The sequence below is a fragment of the Suricata suricatta genome, chromosome 7, assembly GCF_006229205.1.
Source record: "Suricata suricatta isolate VVHF042 chromosome 7, meerkat_22Aug2017_6uvM2_HiC, whole genome shotgun sequence".
In the NCBI taxonomy this organism is placed as follows: domain Eukaryota; kingdom Metazoa; phylum Chordata; class Mammalia; order Carnivora; family Herpestidae; genus Suricata; species Suricata suricatta.
This window is the reverse complement of record NC_043706.1, coordinates 68,991,840-69,011,929: the sequence shown is the minus strand read 5'-3', so window position 1 is coordinate 69,011,929 and position 20,090 is coordinate 68,991,840. Positions and strand designations below refer to the sequence as shown.

Here is a 20,090-nt window from a genome sequence, read left to right as displayed (position 1 = left end):
CTGTGTGACGTTCTAGGCAGTACTCCAGATAATGGAGCAAACACTGCTGAGCAAATCAGACAAACATCCCTATCTTGATGGAAGTACATTCAAGTGCAAGAAGACACAAACAACAAACCAAGTAAGTAAATTACAGAGCACAGCAGAAGATAGGCTACAGAGAAAAAATAAAGAAGGAAATGGAGCTCACTGGTGACTGGAAGGTTAAGAGTTGTGGTATTTTTTTTTTTACATTTATTTATTGTTGAGACAGAGGAAAATGGGAGAGAGGGAGACACAGACTCTGAAGCAGGCTCCAGGCTCTGAGCTGTCAGCACAGTACAGACCCGAACCCACAAACCGTAAGATCATGACCTGAGCCGAAGCCAGATGCTCAACCGACTGAGCCACACGGGTGCCCCAAGAGTTGTGGTATTAAGAAGTGTGGCCAAGGAAGACCTGATTGAGAAGATATTTGAACAAAGAAATGAGGATATCTAGAGGAAAAGTGACTCTTTTGTTAAAATACACCAGGAAAGCAAGGATTAAATCAATGAAACTAGGTATATGGCTATTATAATAATCCAGGTGAAAAGATGGCAGTTGCTTTCACCAAAGTGGTAATAGTAGAGGTGGTGAGAAATAGTCAGATGCTGGATATACTCTGAGGTAGAACCAACAAGATTTGATGATAGGCTGGGGGTATGTGTGAGAAAAAGTGAAGTCAATGATTCCAGGGTTTTTGGCCTAGTTAATGGAAAAATAAAGTTGCCATTAACTGAACTGGGAGAGTATAGAGCTAGAATTATGTTTGGGACATATAAGTTTTAAATATCTAGTAGACACCCAAGAAGAGATACTGAGAGGTCAGATTGGATATATAAGTCTGGAATTCAAGTGAGAGGTCTAAACTAGAAAGATGTTTAAGAACTGTCAGTATATACATGGTATCTAAAACCATGAGTCAGAACAACACCAAAGGAGTGAAGTGAATTTAGAAAGAAGAAAAGAGGGCAAGTACTAAGTCCTGGGGCATTGCACCATTAAGATCCCGAACATGAAGACTGAAAAGGAATGGCCGATTGGAGAAGAGGAAAACGGAGGGAGGCCAAGTGGGAATTAAAACAAAAAAAGTTTCAACAAGAAAAGAACAGCTCTCCCAAACTCTCCCAACTGCTAAGTAACCCAAATTAAAGGAAAGAATTCGATTTAGTAAAACCATGGAGATCACTGGTGACCTTGATAACAATTGTTTTGGTAAGTGATGAAGGTAAAAATCTGACTGAAGTGGATTTAAGAGAACAGAATTAGAAGAACTAAAGATGGTAAGTTTAGACAGCCTTCCACCCAGAGAAGTAGAACCATGTAAATTTAGAATTCAAATACATGTAAAAAATGATCTAGTCTAATTCCAGAAACTCAGATTACTAAACTCTTTTTGAAATGAAAAACTCAAAAACCTCAAAATACTAGTCATATGTTTTGCTGAATCATCCTAAAATATTATTTACAACATACCCTAACTGATGTTTAGAAAGATTCTTTTACGACAACATGTAGCTTCATTTGCCACCTCCAAATCCATGTTACTGTCATTTCGAGAAGAAATTTGGAGGCACGTTGGAGGGAAGAGTAGAGTATTGGAATTTGGAGATAGGTCTAAAGATATGTCATTTGTTGGAGAGTGGGAATGGGAGCAGGGGACAAGAAGGATTTTTTTGGCTCAAAAGCAATATGGGCCCCTAGTGTTATGAAAAAAAGCCCCAAAAGGTAAAAAGACAAGGAAAGGAAAGTTTAAAATATTTTTCTTTCTTAAATATTTAAGATACTTACCTTACTTGAGCCTCCACTTCCTATCTGCTTCAATATGGAATAAATTCTTCCTTTAACTGAAATGCATTCATTTGTTGAAGAGGATGCTGAAATCTAAATAATTAAAATATGTAAACATTCAAAGGTACAAAGAATATGCCTGAGAAATTAGCCTGCATTTAGAACAGGGAAATACTTCCAATTTTGAAATTATGTTAAATTTCAAGTAATTAGATATTAGTTACAATATTTTAAAGAGAAGGTTTACACATTTTAGTCAAAGAAATAACTTATTAATCTATAAATAAACTCCAAGGTCTCCCTCCTTTAACTTGCCTCTACTTAATTTTTTTTTTAATTTAAGTATAGTTGACATACAATGTTCACCTTTACGTAACAAATAAATAGGAGATTTAGGGAGAAGAACATCAATATACAAACTCACTATTACTTTTCACCTGATTCTTTTTTCTTATATATATTCCTCTTTACTTTCATACATACGTAAATTATGTCTATATGTTTCCCCTCATTTAGCACTACATTATAAGGGAAGCAGTGTGCTAGCTAAAGCGTTAAGGGCTCCAGAATCCATCAGACAAATGTAGATTTCAGCAAAGCCCCCTTTTTCCTGAATGATGTTCAACAAGTTAGTTTGAACTTCAGCATCCGCCTCAGCAAATGTGGAGCTGATGTACTACTGCAACAGGCCCCATTCCCTTCCCTTATGCCACAGCTCTCAGTGGACCTATAAATGCTTTGCACAGAGGGGAGTGCAAGCAGAGGACTCATTCCAAGTTGGCGAGGAAGGTGAAGACACAAAGAGCCCCTGATTAACGGACTTACTAAGTTGAAACAAGGTCTGTCTACAGAAACCTCCATTTAATCAAGTCCTGCCTTAAATCCCAAATGGCAGAGCTCTCATGTAGTCTCTTTACCTTTTAACCCCAAGGGTTAAAAAACACTGTTGAGTCATGAAATGTGTTTTCTGTAAGAAAGTATTAGCTTTGAAATATGTACCTGTTATTTTTCATTCAGGTATAATTTCAACAAGGTTTTTCACTACCTACTCCCACCCCTCTTCCTTTCGGAGCATCTTCTCAATCTGAAAATTTCTGAGTGAAGAAAGCAGTTCAACGTCTTTGCCCTCTAACTGCTGACAGTTGTTAGAGTAAGTAATTCTGACTTATTTCTGACTCAATACTAACGAGAGGTTCAGTTTCCTACACAGGACATTCCACATCCCCCTTATTCCATCCTCCTCACTGTGGCCAGAGTAACTTTTTCAAAATGCAAATAAGATCATTTCACTTTCCTGCTCTACCCTGTTACATAGCTTCTTACCCATCTTGGGGTAAAATTTAAAGGGCCCAGTAGAACTCTAAGGATCACCTCATCTCTTCCTGGACTCTTTTCAGTTTCCTCCTGACACTGGCCTTTCCTAGAAGGCTCCTGGCCCATTCACTTGGTCATGACTTGACTTATAGGTATCAACTCAAACAGGGTCTGACATGGGCAAGAGCTCAATAAATGTTTTGGATCAATGTATGGACAAACCTGATCATCTTTTTCTCCTTAGTAATTTATTATTCTGCTTCAGTCCTCAAAATACCATTTCTCTTTCCATAGCATAATCTATTATCAGCTTTTTTGTTCTTTATTAATTGTGAAATATATAACAAAAATTTGCATTTTAACCAGCTTTAAGTATATAAGTATGTTCACACTGTTGTGTAAACATTACCATCATCTCATATCAAACCTCTCCCATTAAACAGTAACTCTCCATTCCTCCCTCTAGACACTGATGACCATTGTTCTACTTTCTGTTAGCTAATTTTTTTAATCTCTCAATTTGTAATAGATAATTACCTGTGTGTGTTTGTTTTTCGCTGTTGTATTTAAATAACAATTGCTTTCTTTTATTTACTAAGTAGCAGGCTCTGCTGTAAAAGCTCCTTATATGTTAACTAATATCATCTTCACAATTACCCTCTAGGGTAGGTATCTTTATTATCCCCATTTTATAGATGATGAAATGGACACAGAAAATTTAAGTAACTTACAAAAGGTCACATGCTGGTAAATAGTGAGGCCAAGATTCATGGCCAGAAAGTTTCCCTTCAAAGTTCATGCGTTCTACCAGTATTTAGTGGCCGCTCAAATAATTATTCGAAACTAATTTTTGTATTGATATCAGGAGAACTTTTTCTCCAGATGACAATACAACTGCCTCACCAGCAAAAAATTTTTCTCTTATTTTTAGAATTATTTTATATTTTAGTAGCATCTCATTATTGCTTTTTGATATTCTTGAAAACTTACCTGTATATTAATCAGCCAGTGAAATGAGGCTGCACAGTAATAGGCTTAAATAGTGAAATGGAATAAAAAGCTACCTAAATTACAAGACAAACTTTGTCCAGCTATTCAAACTGAATCTTCTGGCCTAGTTCATGAAAAACAACTTCATTAGCTTCTTTAGTAACTAACCTCTCAACGTCACAAGGCACCCTTAAGAAGATATTAGAAGAGAATTTTGCCTCCGAGGACTAAGAATGGACAAGTTCTTAAGGCCTTTCCTGACAACTAGATCTATGAAAATATAATCTTTGGATTTGATCATACCTTAAACATATACCATCATAAATAAAGCTTATCAAACCTGTAAAGTTTGCAGTGGAGTAACAGGTATTTGCTGCTGCTGTTGCTGCTGGAAACAGGCAAGTTGGCTATAAGGTGTTGACAACTGACAAGCAGGTGGAAAATCATTCTTTACAACTGGAGTTCTAAAACTAGGAAAGATGTGGTTTTAACTTAAAACATTAAAATTGTTAAAACAAGATTCTGACTCTGTTTTTGTGTGATTTTACAAGATGCATATCAACTTAAATGTATTACATCAAACAAAATCCAAGTCAGTTTTCATAATATTGCTAAATTATTCATTCTAGATATACTATCACCAGAGATTTCATTTTGGAGGAATTCTTCCTGAAAGTAATGTTTTTGTTCCCAGACAAGAAATCCTTACTAGTAAAATTAATAAGACGGCATTTAAAATATAAAATTAGGGTTATTTTAGAAGAATTTAGCCAATGCAAACGTTAGCCTATGGCTTACAAGTGCTTTTTTAACAATAATGCTCTACAACAGCGTGCAGAAATACTGAAAGCCATCCTCCGTTAGAGGAGTTTGGACTTTTGAGATTAAAGCTGTTGAGTTTCTTCACATTTGTGCTTTGCTTATCTTATTCATTATCACATTCTCAACACTTAGAATGGTGCTTGATACAAAGGGGTTCTACAAATATTTGTTGACAATATGTAACCAACTTCACAAAAAACAACTACATCACTATTCTAGTTAGCAACCATTCTTTAAAATTTTCCATATATGGGGTGACTAGGTGGCACAGGCAGTTAAGCATTTGATTCTTGGTTTCAGCTCAGGTCATGATCTCTCAGTTTGAGTTCAAGCCCCGCATAGGGCTCTGCACTGATGGTACACAGCCTGCTTTGGATTCTCTCTCTTTCCTTCTCTCTTTTCCCCTGCTATCTCTCTCTCAAAATAAATTAAGTAAACCTTAAAAAAAATTAAAATATTACACATACAATAAAATAAGGTAATATATAAATAGCAAAACTATATTAAATTGGTAAGAGGCCAGGCTATAAAACTTCTAAGGCCAGTTCTAATTAGAATCAAAAATTACATTATGAAAATTAAAACAAAAGGCATCATGGACTTAAGTTTCCTTTAAGACATTAAAAATATAGCTACCAGTTGAATGATGTGCCACATTCCTTTTTCTTTTCAATACCATTTTCTTTCTAAGAAATGTCATTAATTTGCTTTTGCAATATCCCTGTGTTTTCTGTCAATCACACTGACCATCCAATTTCTTCACTGATCTCTCATTCCCATCCACTCAAGTTTCTTACCTTTGAACACTGACGCCCAGAACTATGTGACCTATACAACCAACTTCTTTCAGGAACTATCACATTCCAATAAAATCCCTCCTTTGCTATAAAATGTACCTACTTTTTATCATGTCTAAGAATGTTAACCTTTAAAAACCTCTCTCATAGAAATATATCCATGTGATGATGCATAATTACCAAGAAGTTTTACATATTTAGAGTATTTATGGATTGTAGGTACAGATTACAATATGATAGAGACTTTTAAAACAATCCTTAAAAATGCATTGTAGCCACTTTCCCCTCCTCTTTTACTGGTGAAAAAACTGATGCTCAGAAAAATAATATAAATTTGAAAACTCTTTAGAGTAACAGAGCAGGATTCAACTCCAGATCTATTTAAGCCCAAAGCCCATGTTATTTCCACTGTGCCAAACTAGAATGCCAAAGTAATTACCAGCTCATGTAGTCATCCAAAGCACCGCTACTGGGTGTCTTACAAATAGATTTTGGGTCAATCCATTTAGGTGTTGATATTGGTGGGGACAGCTTTGAAACTGAAAAGGCAGGTTGCTCGAAAGTGGTTTGTTTCTGCTAAACCAAAAAAAAAAAAAAATCATGATTCACAGTTTTTAGACACCTGTTCAACAGTTTTACAAATATTTTAATTTCTAAAAGAAAAAATAAAAATATAAAATACAGAAATGTGCTAAAATAAGTGAACATACGTATTCTAGACTTCCAATAACTTTTTAGTATAGCTCTTTTACTCTAAGTTCCAAAGCCTTGTATTTTCCTCAGAAGGATTACAAGTAGAGGGAAGACACATGGTATGGTTTAACAAAACACAATCTAATATCCATCAGGACTACTATAACCATTACTGAACTTTTATAATCTAAGTAAGTACTCTCTACTTCTGAAAACTTGTCTTTCTTTAATCAATAAAACCACAGTATATGTGATATAGGAATGGATAGCTAAAGTGAAATTAAGGAAATGGTCATGAGAGAGGAAGAAATTATGAATTAGAAGTAGATGAAAGTGATCCAGAGCCAAATATCTTCGAGGAATGATGGGAAGTCACTAGGATGTTCAGAGATGATAACAGGATGGTATATCCAAAAAGCAGAAGCCTCAAAAGGCCAGGGCTCTGTAAGAGAAGAAATGATCTGGACATAGCTACAGGGTGTTTCTAGCTATCAGTGAGTAAGATGTGAGACAAAAACAATCTCTACGCGAGAGGGCTGCTTAAAGAAGTGACCTCAGGAAGCACCTGGTTTCTTTTTCTTCTTTTCCTAAGTGTGCTATCTAGTGGATTTGAGTATGTTCACAGGAGTACACAATCATTAGCACTATTTCATTACAGAACATTTTGATCATCCTAAGAAACTCCATATCCATTAGTGGTCACTCTCTGTTGTCCACTCTTCCAGTCTCTGGCAGCCACTAATCTAGTTTCTGCCTCTGTATGGATTTGCCTATTCTGGACATTTCTTATAAATGACATCACATAACATGTGGCCTTTTGTGATAGATTTCTTTCACTTAGCATGTCTTTAAAGTTCATCCATATTGTAGTATTTGTTAGTACTTCATTACTTTTCATTGTTGAATAATAAAATGAAATAATAAAATTAGAGTACCACATTTTGTTTATTCACTCACCAGTTGTTGGATATTCGGGATTATTTCCACTTTGGCAATTATGAATAATGCTGCCAGGAACATGCATGTACAAGTTCTATGTGGATACAGATTTTCAGTTTTCTTGAGTATATACTTACAAGTAAAATTGCTAGATCATATGATAACTCTATGTTTAGCCCTCTGAGAAAGTGCCATACCATTTTCCAAGTCACTGTACCATTTTATATTCTTACCTGTAGTGTATGAGGGTTTCAATTTATCTATTTTCTCACCAACATTTGTTATTGTCTCTTTTTAACTATAGCCATCTTAGTGGGCGTGCAGTGGTATCTCATTGTGGTTTTGATTTGCATTTCCCTAATGACAAATAAATGGTTTTACACCCTGCTATTGACTTTCAAGTTTCAAAAAGAAGAACAGGAAAGATGCTATTTCATATGATCCATGATTTAACCTGTCAGGATTCTTCCCATATAATATCTATTATTTACTTCATTAGTTAAATCTTTAATAAAATAAAGTCTCTTCAATACATGGTGTTGGGAAAACTGGAAAACAACAAGCAGAAGAATGGAACCAGACCACTTTCTTGCTGCACCATACACAAAAATTAACTCAAAATGGATTGAACACTTGAATATAGGACTGAAGGCATAAAAGTTCTAGAAGAAAACACAGGCAGTAAGCTCCCTGACATGAGTCTTAGCAAGGATATTTTTGGATGTGATACCAAAAGCAAAGGCAACAAAAGCAAAATAAATAAGTGGGACTATATCAAACTAAAGAGTTTCTGTATAGCAAAGGAAATCATTGACAAAATAAAAAGTCAAACTAATGAATGGGAGAAAATATATGCAAATCATACATCTGATAAAGGGTTACTACCCAACATATATAATGAACCCTTACAATTCAATAGCAAAAAAGCAAACAATCCAATTAAAATTTGGCCAGAATATGTAAATATGTTTAAACATACAGACATAGTTTTCCAAAGACATACAGATGGTCAATAGGTAGAGAAAAAGATGTTCAACATCACTAATCATCATGGAAATACAAATCAAAACCACATTGAGATCCCACCTCACACCTGTTAGAATGACTGTTAATCAAAAAGACAAACACGACACAGCTGTTGGCAAGGATGTAGCGTAAAGAGAATTCTTGTACAAAATTGGTAGGAATGTAAATCAGTGCAGCCACTATGGAAGACAGTAGAGAGGTTCCTCAAAAATAAAAATTGAACTATCATATTATCTGGCAGTTCTACTTCTGGGTATTTATCCAAACAAAATGAAAATACCAACTCAAAAAGATAAAGTGAACAATCCTATGTTCACTACAGCATTATTTACTATAGCCATGACATGGAAAGCCTAAGTGTCCACTGACGGATGAATGGATAAAGAAAATATGGTATGTGTATATATATAGTACACAGTGGAATATTATTAGCCATAAAAGAGAATGAAATCTTGCCATTTGTGACAATATGAATGGATGCTGATGGCATTAAATTAAACGAAATAAGCCAGAGATAGACAAACACTGCATAGTATCACTAATATATGAACGAAAACAAACAAATGAACAACAACAACAAAAAAAACGACTTCATAGATACAGAGGGCATATTAATGGTTGACAGTGGTGGGGATGAGTGGTGGACGAAACAGGCGAAGGGGGTCAAAAGATACAAAGGTGGGGTGCCAGGGTGGCTCAGTCAGTTAAGAGTCTAACTTCGGCTCAGGTCACGATCTTACAGCCCATGAGTTTGAGCTCCACGCTGGACTCTGTGCTGACAGCTCAGAGCCTGGAGCCTGCTTTAGTTTCTGTGTCTCCCTCTCTCTCTACCCCTTCTTGTCCCTCTCTAATAAAAATAAACATTAAAAAAAAAAAAGATACAAAGGTATTTCCAGTTACAAAATAAGTTCTGTGGATGCATGTGTAGCATGGTAGCTGTAATTAATACTACTTGCATATTTGAAAATTGCTAAGAATAAACCTTAGAAGTTTCACCATAAGAAAAATAATTGTGTAGCTGTATGGCTACAAATGTTAATTGAACTTATCATGGTGATCACTTCACAACACAATTATTGAATCATTAGGCTGTACACCTGAAATTGATGTTAAATGTCAATTATACCTCAATAAAAGAAAACACAAAAATACTTTTTTCATAAAAGTATATCTATATTCACATGTGATAATTTATTATTGTTATTTTAATAAGTTAATATTTTTTAAATGTCTCAGTTTTATTTTCTAATACAGTAAATACAGATAAATATAACTTACATAAACAAAGCTCTTTAGGGGTCTTGATAATGAAGAACGTAAAGAGGATCCCAAGACCAAAACATGTGAGAACCACTGAGTTAGAATATAACTGAAAAATAGGAAAGTATCGCCATGGGCTCTCTATAGGTATGACTCCCTAGTAGCCTACCATATTCCTTCTGAAATGACCTCTGACCACTGGGAATGATCATCAAACCCGTTATAAATTCACATACACTGTCTAGTCTATATTTTTCTATCTTATCCATGGGATAATAGGAAATTACAGAACTGCACTGGTTCAGGGATCAGCATATTGTATTCTGTAAAGGGCAAGATAATAAACATCTGAGGCTTTTTAAGGCAGTGGTCTCTGTTGTAACTACTCAATTCTGCTGTTACAGTTCAAAAGCAGCCATAGATAGTAATAAATGGGCATGGTTGTGTTCCAATAAAACGTATTTTATAGACAGGCAGAACACTGGATATGACTGACAGGCTGTGGCTTGTTGACCCTTGCACCAGTCCACCAGAAATCTAGAAACATCACTGAAAATAAAAAAAGACGTCATCTTGACATATACTTTTACTGAATCCATGACTATTGGTGATCATTGTTTTGTGAATAAGAAACACTCTTTAAGTAAACTATTCCACTAAAAGTGGTCCATAAGGATTTAATAAAAGAAAAAAATTTAATATGACCACTACATTACAAACAATGGCAATGTTACACTTTAGAGGAAAAGAAAGTTACCTCTGTATCAACTTTCCGGGCTGTTTCTGGCATCTGCCACTGACTGGAAGATACAGCAGGATTCTGGTTTATACATTCTGACTTTCTCTTAGACTGCCATTGTTTCTGGTTACTCTCTGGAACCTTTGGTTCTTGATGTTCCTTAATTTCTGAAATTGCGTTTGTCGTTATCCATAAAAGGAAAGAATATTTGATAATAAAATTAAATCTGAAATACGAAACCTGTTACAAACTGTATTAGTACTTTGCTCTTAAAAACAAAGAGAGAAACTAAAAACATTAAGCCAGCTGCTGACAATTGGCTTTTAGCAAGTCATTTTACTAAGGTGTAACACAGCCATGTTCCTAAGTTACTACCTAGAGCTTTATCACAGACCATTCTGAATTTAACTACTTCTGGTCTTCACCAGAAAACACCAAATAAATAAGTAAAAATTCAAAAACACATACATATCATAAGGTCTTACTAACAAAGAGAAGCTAATTCACCACTTTTCATAGACCTCTGGCACTAAAAAATTTTTTTAACGTTTATTCATTTTTGAGAGAGAGACAGAGCATGAGCAGGGGAGGGGCAGAGAGAGAGAGGGAGATGCAGAATCTAAAGCAGGTTGCAGGCTCTGCTGTCAGCACAGAGCCCGAAGTGGGGCTCAAACTCATGGACCATGAGATCATGACCTGAGCTGAAGTCAGATGCTTAACCAACTGAGCCACCCAGGGACCCCTAGACCTTTAGTTTTTTAACAAATTTACCTTAAACTAGCCTATAACTTATTTTCTTAATGGTCTCCCAACAAAAAAGCCTCAACACTATATTTACTCTTCTATGAATATCAATATTCATTATCACCATGATAATACAAGCAAGAATCCTAAAAATGATAAAAGGGATAATGAATTATGACTAAATTATGTTTATTCTTAAATGCGAAGTTTGCTAAACATGTGAAAATCAATTAATTTGCCATAATAGCCAAACTGAGAAGAAAAATACATGATCAACTTAATAAACACAGAAAAAGCATTTGACAGAATTCAACAGTCACAAAAAATAATGGTAATCTAGGTATAAAGCAAAATTCACTGTTTTGATATTCAATGAAAAGTAGATAAAAAATCGACAGCAATTATCTTATGCAAGGATAAAATATGGAAAGCTTCCTTCTAAAAAAAGTAATGAGGTAAGATTGCCCACCTATTATCCCTTCTATTCATCACTATGGTGTTATATGCAATACAACAAAGAAAAAATGAAGATTAAAAGGATTAGAAGGAAAAAACTGTTATATTATTTTCAAACAACATGAAAGAATCCACAGAAAAATATTAGAATTATTTCATAATTTGGTAACTCATTGTATCAAAGATCAATAGCTAAAACCAACTGTATTTTTATATACCAGCAACAATGAAGTAGATGAAAAAATGTTTTAAAAATATTCCATTCATCATCACAGTATCAAAAATGTTAGATATCTAGCAATAACTCTAGCAAAAGAGAAGAAAAATCTCTTAACACAAAAGCTTCTTTATAACATCTTAAATACTACTTAAATGAATGAAGGGATATGCCAGGTTAATGGATTAGAAAACCGATCTGCTGAGATGTCAACTTGTCACATTAGGGTCTCAGCAAAAAAAAAAAAAAAAAAAAAATCCCATCCCATTTTAAAAAAGAAAGAATCTGGTAGATTCTAATATTTACATGGGAACCCATATGGCCCAAATAGCTGATACAGCCTTAAAGATGAATGAAGTTGGAAGATTTTACAGTTGATATATTTATTGCAGTAAATAAGATAGTATTGGCACAAAGAACTATGGAACAGAGATGAATCCAAAAGCAGGTATCACATACAGATCAACTAATTTATAATTCACTAAGGGAAGGGTGTGTGGTGGCTCAGTCAGTTAAGCATTCAACTCTTGGTTTTGGCTCAGGTCATGATCTCATGGTTCATCAGTTCACGCCCAACCTCAGGCTCTGTGCTGACAGTGTGGAACCTGCTCAGAATTCTGTTCCCTCTCTCTCTGCCCCTCCCCTGCTCACTCTCTGTCTCTCTCTCAAAAATAAATAAACATAATTCAGTGAGGGATAAGAGGATCTTTTCAATAAATGATCCTGGACCGACTGGATATCCACACGGGGAAAAAAATCAATAGAATCTTGATACTTCATCTTACACATACACAAATATCGAATTCAGTTAGAAAAATAAATCCAAATGTGAAAGACAAAATGATAAATCATCTAAAATATATGGAAATATCATTACAATCTTGAGTAGGCATAGATTTGTTAAAAAAACACAGGAAACACCACAAAGGAAAAGACTGATAAATTAAAACACATGATAATTAAGAATTTTTTTTTTCTATAAAGTCTTCACTACATAATGGGAGAAATCACTTGTAACACACATATCCAAAAAAGGATATGTATCTAGATGATATAAATATCTCCTAGAAATTAATGAGAAATAGGAAGAAAACCCAACAGAAAAACTGGCAAGAGTTTCAAAGAAGTACTTCACAAGAGGATATCCAAATGGCCAATAAACATAGAAAAAGATGTTCAACATAAGCCATCAGAGAAGCACAAATTAAAACCACGAGATATCACTTAGCAACTTCCAAATGTCTAAAATTCAAAACCAACAATAAAACAATTGAGACTAATATGGAGCAAGAACAACATTCCTGCTGGTCAAATGAACAACCATTCTAGAAAACCAGCACTATCTGCAAGTTGAACAAAAGAAATGTGTATGAATGGAATGATGTTTCAATAGACTGTACTCTCACGATTTGGGTGACTTTGTAATTGGAAGTTTTACTATATAATAAAGTATTGGCACTGTGTAAGTAAGTATTTACTGAAAAACATTAAGTTAGGTATACGATTAGTACTATTAACAAGCATATTCGATAAAGATGATTTTTCAATAATACCAGTTTATAATAGATGCTATGAAACTTTTAAATACTAGAGATAGGAATCTATTCTGAATCAAAATAATGCCAAATAGACCATTCTAGGGTGAATGACAGTCCCAGTTTGCTGCAAACTGAGGGCTATCCTGCTATATAGAACTTTCAGGGCTAACACCAGGGAAGTTCCAGTTTGGAAACCAAAGGGTCTCAGCAGCCTAGTATGTCCCCGTTTTCCTCCTCTGTCCAATTAAAGAAAAAAAAATTAGTCAATCTGGTAACCTTTGTTTGGACAAGGATCATCCAATTTGTGATCTTGTTCAAAAATCATTAATGGTACTCTGATATCTATCAAAAAAAAAATGTGTGAAGTTCACTTTTACCTAGTCTTATCTTCTACTTCTTTATGACCTGTTATAGTTTTCTGCATAGACTGTCTCTTGCTCCTAAAATGTTTTATATTCTTTTGCTTTCATTATTTCCTCCATCTGAAATACTCTATCACTGCCATTCCTTCCTATTTAAACCCAAATAGTTCTTCACCTTTCTTCTACTCCATAAAGCATCTACCCTAAACCAAAGAGTCAACGTTTCTCCTTCCTCTGAATTCTCATAGCGTTTTACAAGCTTCTCATGATACCCTCTAAAATTCTACACAGCATTATATTTATCAGTCTGACTCCCACACAGGATGGCAATCTCCATGGGACCCTGTTTCATTCATTTACATACCCTTAGAACATTTATCATGGCACTCATATAGTAGAACATCAAATGTCAGATAAAAGAGAAAAGAGAATTGTCATATAGATACAGCTTCTGTTTTTTCCAGAAAAGTATTTGTCAAGCCAACTGAGAAACCTAACTCAGCCCCAATGTACTTTCCCTACACTCTTTCTTTTATGCAACTTTTAGTCAAATAAACTTCCATTGCTACAGAATTCAGTACTTTTCATACAATCTACATAATTCAATTGGCATACAAAATAAACATATAGTCTTATATTGCAATTTTTAGATGGCTGGTCAACTTTCACAAGCACCAGAGTGCTATTCTTAATTAATAAAACCCTATTTTGTCTCTATTACCTTCTAATTTTGTTAGAAGACTTGATTCAGTTTTATTCTTCAAGGTTACTGAATCTGTAATAAGTTCAGAACTCTTCTCATCCAACATCAGAGGTTCCTTGGAATGGGTATTTTGAATAGACTACATGAAAAGAATAAGATATAAAAAATAATAAACTTCCATAAACAATAATAGTACTAATTTGTCTTAGTGTTCAATATACTGAAGTCTCTTCTATGTGAAAAGATTGCTAAGAAAATTATTTACTATAATCAGAGGTAGACTCACAAATTCTGAGGAAAGATTAACTACTTGAATTATTGACTAGAGCAGTGGAATTGGCCATAACCATAAATTTGACCAATGTGCTTTCAATGGACATAATCAACTACTAAAATATATTCACTTAAAAAGAGAGGTTAAAAATTTGAATCTAACATAAGACATGCCCCATTATTTTGTTACTATGAATATATTTTATCCCCAAAATAACTTTAGTGAAAATTCAGATTTGTATAAATCTAAAACAGTAGTTATTTTAAAATCCAAAAAGTAAACATTTAAAACAACCATGCACTATTCCCAAAGTAACTGTGTGTTAAAATAATAAACATAGACCAGGAAAGAGATGAAATTACAAAAAATATAAAATTGAAAAGACCCACATTGTGAACTCAATCCACCAGTTGAACTCAGTAAGACCATTATGAGACTAAAACTGTTTACCATCTTTCATTTATGAAGATACATCACAATTTACTTTCATTGTTTTGTAAGATGCCCTGTCGGATCATATGATTAAACACAAGAAACAAGAAACAGAAGTTGGGAAGAATGGCACCCCAGCTATTCCCAAACCCAGGCCAACTAAGCTCCTCAAACATAAGCTCCTTAAACAATCATAATTGTTATGTCAAAGTTATCCCAGGAGATCATTGATCTTTTCTCTACCTCAACTTTGGAAGAACAGTTTATGACTTCCGTACCCTTTCCACTAGTGGTCTTATATCTCTTAGGGCTTCAGGAACACTGTTGGACCCCTTCCCCAGAAAAACTCCATAGATCCTAGATCAGGAAACCTTGCTCCATATAAAGATTTAAAAATTAAAATACCTTTAAATTTCTCAATTCACTGGAATCATTTCCACTTGATTTAGATCCAGGTACAATCATATCTCGGCGTTCTGATCCAGAGGTCTGTCTATTATCCACAAACCAAAACAGTTTTAATGCTTAATTTAAGTTAATCTTTTCAATGTGTTATGTCTTCCATTTTAAAGTTGACTTTTTAACAATATGTACACTTTTTAATTGGAAAAATCTCTTGAAAATCTTTTTAAAAATAACATGATTAGAGTACAAATATAATCAAGTTAGGTGCTGGGTAATGATGAAAGACATAGATAAGTGGTAGGTGACTGCCTACTACATTATGTAATAAGGAACAGTGGGGCTAAGTATGAATGTGGTAAAGAAGGGGACAGGAATACGTAGGTGAAACCACACTTCAGACTGCAACTAGCGCAAGGGTATAAACCTTTCCATGAGCTTCCACAGTGCATAGCATACAGTGTATCATAGCAAGCACCAAGAAAATGGCTGGATTTGTGCTGAATTTGTGTGGACAGCATGAGCCAGCTTGGGATTCTCTGTCTCCCTCTCTCTCTGCCCCTCACCCTCTCCCACTTGTGCACATGTGTGTGCTCTCTTTCTCAAAAATAAACAAACATTTTAAAAATAAATAATAACAACCTGTTGTATTTCTTAAGTTTATTTGCAAAATGATTCTCTGGAATCCAAGGAGCCTTTTCTAATAGAAATAAGGTTATCAAGAATGGTTAGAGTTAAGAATAGGCCAGAATAATTCCCTTAGCTAAGCTGGCATACTAGATTCCCACTTCTTTTCAGAGGATAAATACCCAGCTTGAAGGAAGGAGAACACACTGGATGTGATGAACAATATTTCATCTCTACCTGCCCTGCCCCACCTCCTGATGCCCTGGGCTCTGAAGTAAATGAGTGAATTAATCATCTTTCCCACTGATAGCTGTTCTTTTCCTTGCACTCACTAGCAAATAAATTCTTCCTAGACCTCCTTCCACCCCGACTATTAAGATTTTCACACAGATGAGAAACAGATTCTTACCAGAGAAGCTACCCATAAGGAACACCCAGATATTAGGAGTTTTTACCCCAAAGACGTCTGCATATATCTTTTATGCTTAATGTTGATGTAATATTTTTTTCCGTCATGTTCCCTAATTTCTTAATCACTCCTTAAACCTTTTTTTTAAGATATTTACTTTTAAGTAATCTCTACACCTCACATGGGGCTCAAACTCACAACCCGTGGATCAAGAGTCACAGGTTCCATCACCTGAGCCAGCCAGGTGCTCCCAGTTCTTTAACTTTTAATTAGTGAAAAGCAAAATAAAGTCATATTCCCCACTCATTCCTTTGTCCCTAACCTTTCATACTAAGTAAAAATATTTAATCATAATTACTATTATATAATAAAAGACTTTGTGACCATTCTATAATTAATCTTTAATGAAAACAAATTAAAATTCAAACATACCTTTTTGTATAATTTGGTACAACCGAATCATCTGTCTTCCCGTAATCTGGGCTACTGAGAAGGTTAACTGGGACTCTTCCAAATGGGCACGACTAGAAATGTTTTGAAAGATTAAGTAACCAACTAGAAAAGAAGCATAGACCTCACCACTATTACTTTAATCAGGGAAGATTAAAAATAACTTACCCGTTTAGCTTTATTTGTTTGTTTCAAGGGATTTCGATGACCTATTTCTGCATCTTGTGGGGGCATGTTTTCTCTATACAGGAAGGAAATACACCCAATTTTTTAAAGAATAATATTAACATAGGAGCAGCTATTAAATGCTAATGTGTTTACTCTAACACTAAAATACAGATGTAGATGTATAAATAATGTAAATGTATGATGAACACTTAAAAATCAGATTCAGTTTCCTTACCCGTACAAAAACCTGGCTTTCGTTGTCTGTCCTCTGGAATCACAACTGATGTTCCTATTCTGTAAATGTCCAAGTGAATTGGTGAATGATTCTTGAGCAGTTAATATTGTAGATGCTGTTGAAAAAAAAAATTTTAATTGTATTTAAATTTGTAAAGACATAAGAAATACACAAGAAAATAATCTCACAAACATGAATACTTGAAAAGGTAATTTAGGGGTGCCTAGATGGCTCAGTTGGTTAAGAGTCTGACTTCAGCTCAGGTAATGATCTTATGGTTCATGAGTTCAAGCCCCGTATCAGGCTCTGTGTTGACAGCTCAAAGCCTGGAGCCTGCTTCAGATTGTGTCTCCCTCTCTCCCTCTGCCCCTCCTCCATTTGTGCTCACTTACTCTCTCTTTCTCTCAAAAAAAAAAAAAAAAAAAAAAAAAAAAGATAATTCATAGGAAACATTTGTCCCCAAATAAGATATGCAGACACAAAGGGGTGCCTGGGTGGCTCAGTCAAACACCACGTCGGGCTCTGTGTTGAGAGCTCAGAGTATGGAGTCTACTTCAGATTCTGTGTTCCCATCTCTCTTTGTTCTTCTCATGCTCATACTCTCTCAAAAATAAATAAAAATTAAAAAAAAATTTTTTTAAGTATATGCAGACATCAAGATGTGAAGATAATTCTCTAACTATACTTGTAATAGTTTCAAAATTACATAATTGTTTCCCCAGAATAAAGATACATCCCTTATTTTTTTATATTTCTGTTTGTTTTATTTTTGATATAGAGACAGAATATAAGCAGGGGAGGGGCAGAGAGGGAGGGAGACACAGAATCTGAAGCAAGCTCCAGGCTCTGGGCTGTCAGCACAGAACCTGATGCGGGGCTCAAACCACAAACCATGAGATCACGACCTGAACCGAAGTTGGACACTTAACGGACTGAACCACCCAGTACATTCCTTATTTCTAAAAAGTTATTCTCTTACTTAGACTGAGACTGAATTTTTTAATGTGTTACCAATTAGTTTGATCAAAAAAAAAAACCCAACAAGGTTGATAAAGATTTTCGTACTTCTAAAAGCCCTACACCTCCTTTACATCTGAAATTTCATCTTAGATTCTTATTTAAAATGTTATCCTGAACTCTTTTTTGCAGGACAACCTACGACAGAAAATACACTTACCTGATAAACTCTTCTTTTCCTCCTCTGAAAGCAGCTGCTTTTTTTGAAGGTTTAAATTCCGAATGGCAATTTCCAACATTTCCAGTGGTACTGCTCCACATTCTATAGCCTTATGAAGAAGTTGTTTACTTTTTTTGAAATTACCTAACAAAGTAAAAAAAATTTTGTCATTTCAATGCAGCAATCTTCATTCCCCAAATACTTATTCATCAAGAGCCAGGGAAAAAATTTAAAAGGCCTAGGTAAAAATATTTATTCCAAGATTGGGCAGCAACATGCAGAAAAATGACACTAGACCACTCTCTTACACCATACAAAAAATAAACTAAAAAAAAAACAAAAAACAAAAAAAAAAACTCAAAATGAATGAAGGACCTGAATGCGATAGGAAACCATAAAAGCCCTAGAGGAGAAAGCAGGAAATAGCCTCCATGACCTCAATTGCAGCAATTTCCTACTCGACACATCCCCAAAGGCAAGGGAATCAAGAACAAAAATGAACTTTCGGGACCTCATCAAGATAAAAAGCTTCTGCACAGCAAAGGAAACAATCAATAGAACTAACAGGCAACTGACAGAATGGGAAAAGACAGTTGCAAATGACATATCAGATAAAGGGCTAGTATCCAAAATCTACAAGGAACTCACCAAACTCCACACCTGAAAAACAAATAACCCAGTGAAGAAATGGGCAGAAGACATAAACAGACACTTCTCCAAAGAGGACATCCAGATGGCCTACAGGCACATGAAACATCATTATCAGGGAAACACAAATCAAAACCACACTGAGATACCACCTCACACCAGTCAGAGTGGCTAAAATGAACAAATCAAGAGACTACAGATGCTGGAGAGGGTATGGAGAGACGGGCACCCTCCTACACTGTTGGTGGGAATGTAAACTGGTGCAGCCGCTCTGGAAAACAGTGTGGAGGTTCCACAAAAACTATCAGTTGAACTCCCCTATGACCCAGCAATAGCACTGCTAGGGATTTACCCAAGGGATACAGAAGTGCTGATGCATAGGAGCACATGTACCCCAATGTTCATAGCAGCACTTTCTTTCTTTTTTTTTTTAAGTGTTCTTCCATTTAAACCTGCAGCTTTATTTCTAAAATCTTTCAATAAATTTTTAAACAGTTACACTGGATTTGAAATTGAGAACAACAGACCATGAGCGTCATTACAACCCATACTCTTTTCGTGGCCTACAGCGCCCACACCCAGAACCTTATTCCAGAAGTCTTGGGAAGACCCTTGCTTTCCTAGTGTTTGGTTTTTTTTTTGTAACTTTATTTATTTTTTTTTTTTTAGAATATAACACTATTTTTTTAACATATGCAATTATTTTCCATCATTTACAATACAGTAGTTACAATGACACTCCAAATGGATAAGCAAAGTAAAAAATCAGAACCCCAACTTCTATTTCATGTAATTAGACTTATACAGAAATTAGAAGGTTAAGTAACAACTAGTTAATCACCTAATTTCACAGCTA

General features: G+C 34.9%; 1 protein-coding gene across 4 annotated transcripts in view; it reads right to left on the bottom strand.

Annotated features, from left to right (window-relative positions):
* Window positions 1-20,090, bottom strand: part of TTK (TTK protein kinase) — a 76,017-nt gene that overhangs the window by 12,572 nt on the left and 43,355 nt on the right. For 3 of the 4 annotated variants that reach the window (XR_003910624.1, XM_029944236.1, XM_029944237.1), the window contains exons 5-14: window positions 18,587-18,730; window positions 17,410-17,524; window positions 17,175-17,247; window positions 16,989-17,080; window positions 15,524-15,611; window positions 14,431-14,551; window positions 10,411-10,559; window positions 6,175-6,311; window positions 4,457-4,586; window positions 1,813-1,905 (exon numbers count right to left, since the gene is read on the bottom strand). Coding sequence is in view for 3 of the 4 variants with exons in the window: in XM_029944236.1 (XP_029800096.1) it covers window positions 1,813-1,905; window positions 4,457-4,586; window positions 6,175-6,311; window positions 10,411-10,559; window positions 14,431-14,551; window positions 15,524-15,611; window positions 16,989-17,080; window positions 17,175-17,247; window positions 17,410-17,524; window positions 18,587-18,730 (1,142 nt within the window). In the remaining variant the exon portion in view is untranslated. The remainder of the gene's footprint in view (window positions 1-1,812; window positions 1,906-4,456; window positions 4,587-6,174; window positions 6,312-10,410; window positions 10,560-14,430; window positions 14,552-15,523; window positions 15,612-16,988; window positions 17,081-17,174; window positions 17,248-17,409; window positions 17,525-18,586; window positions 18,731-20,090) is intronic. The other variant, XM_029944239.1, reaches the window with a different exon arrangement.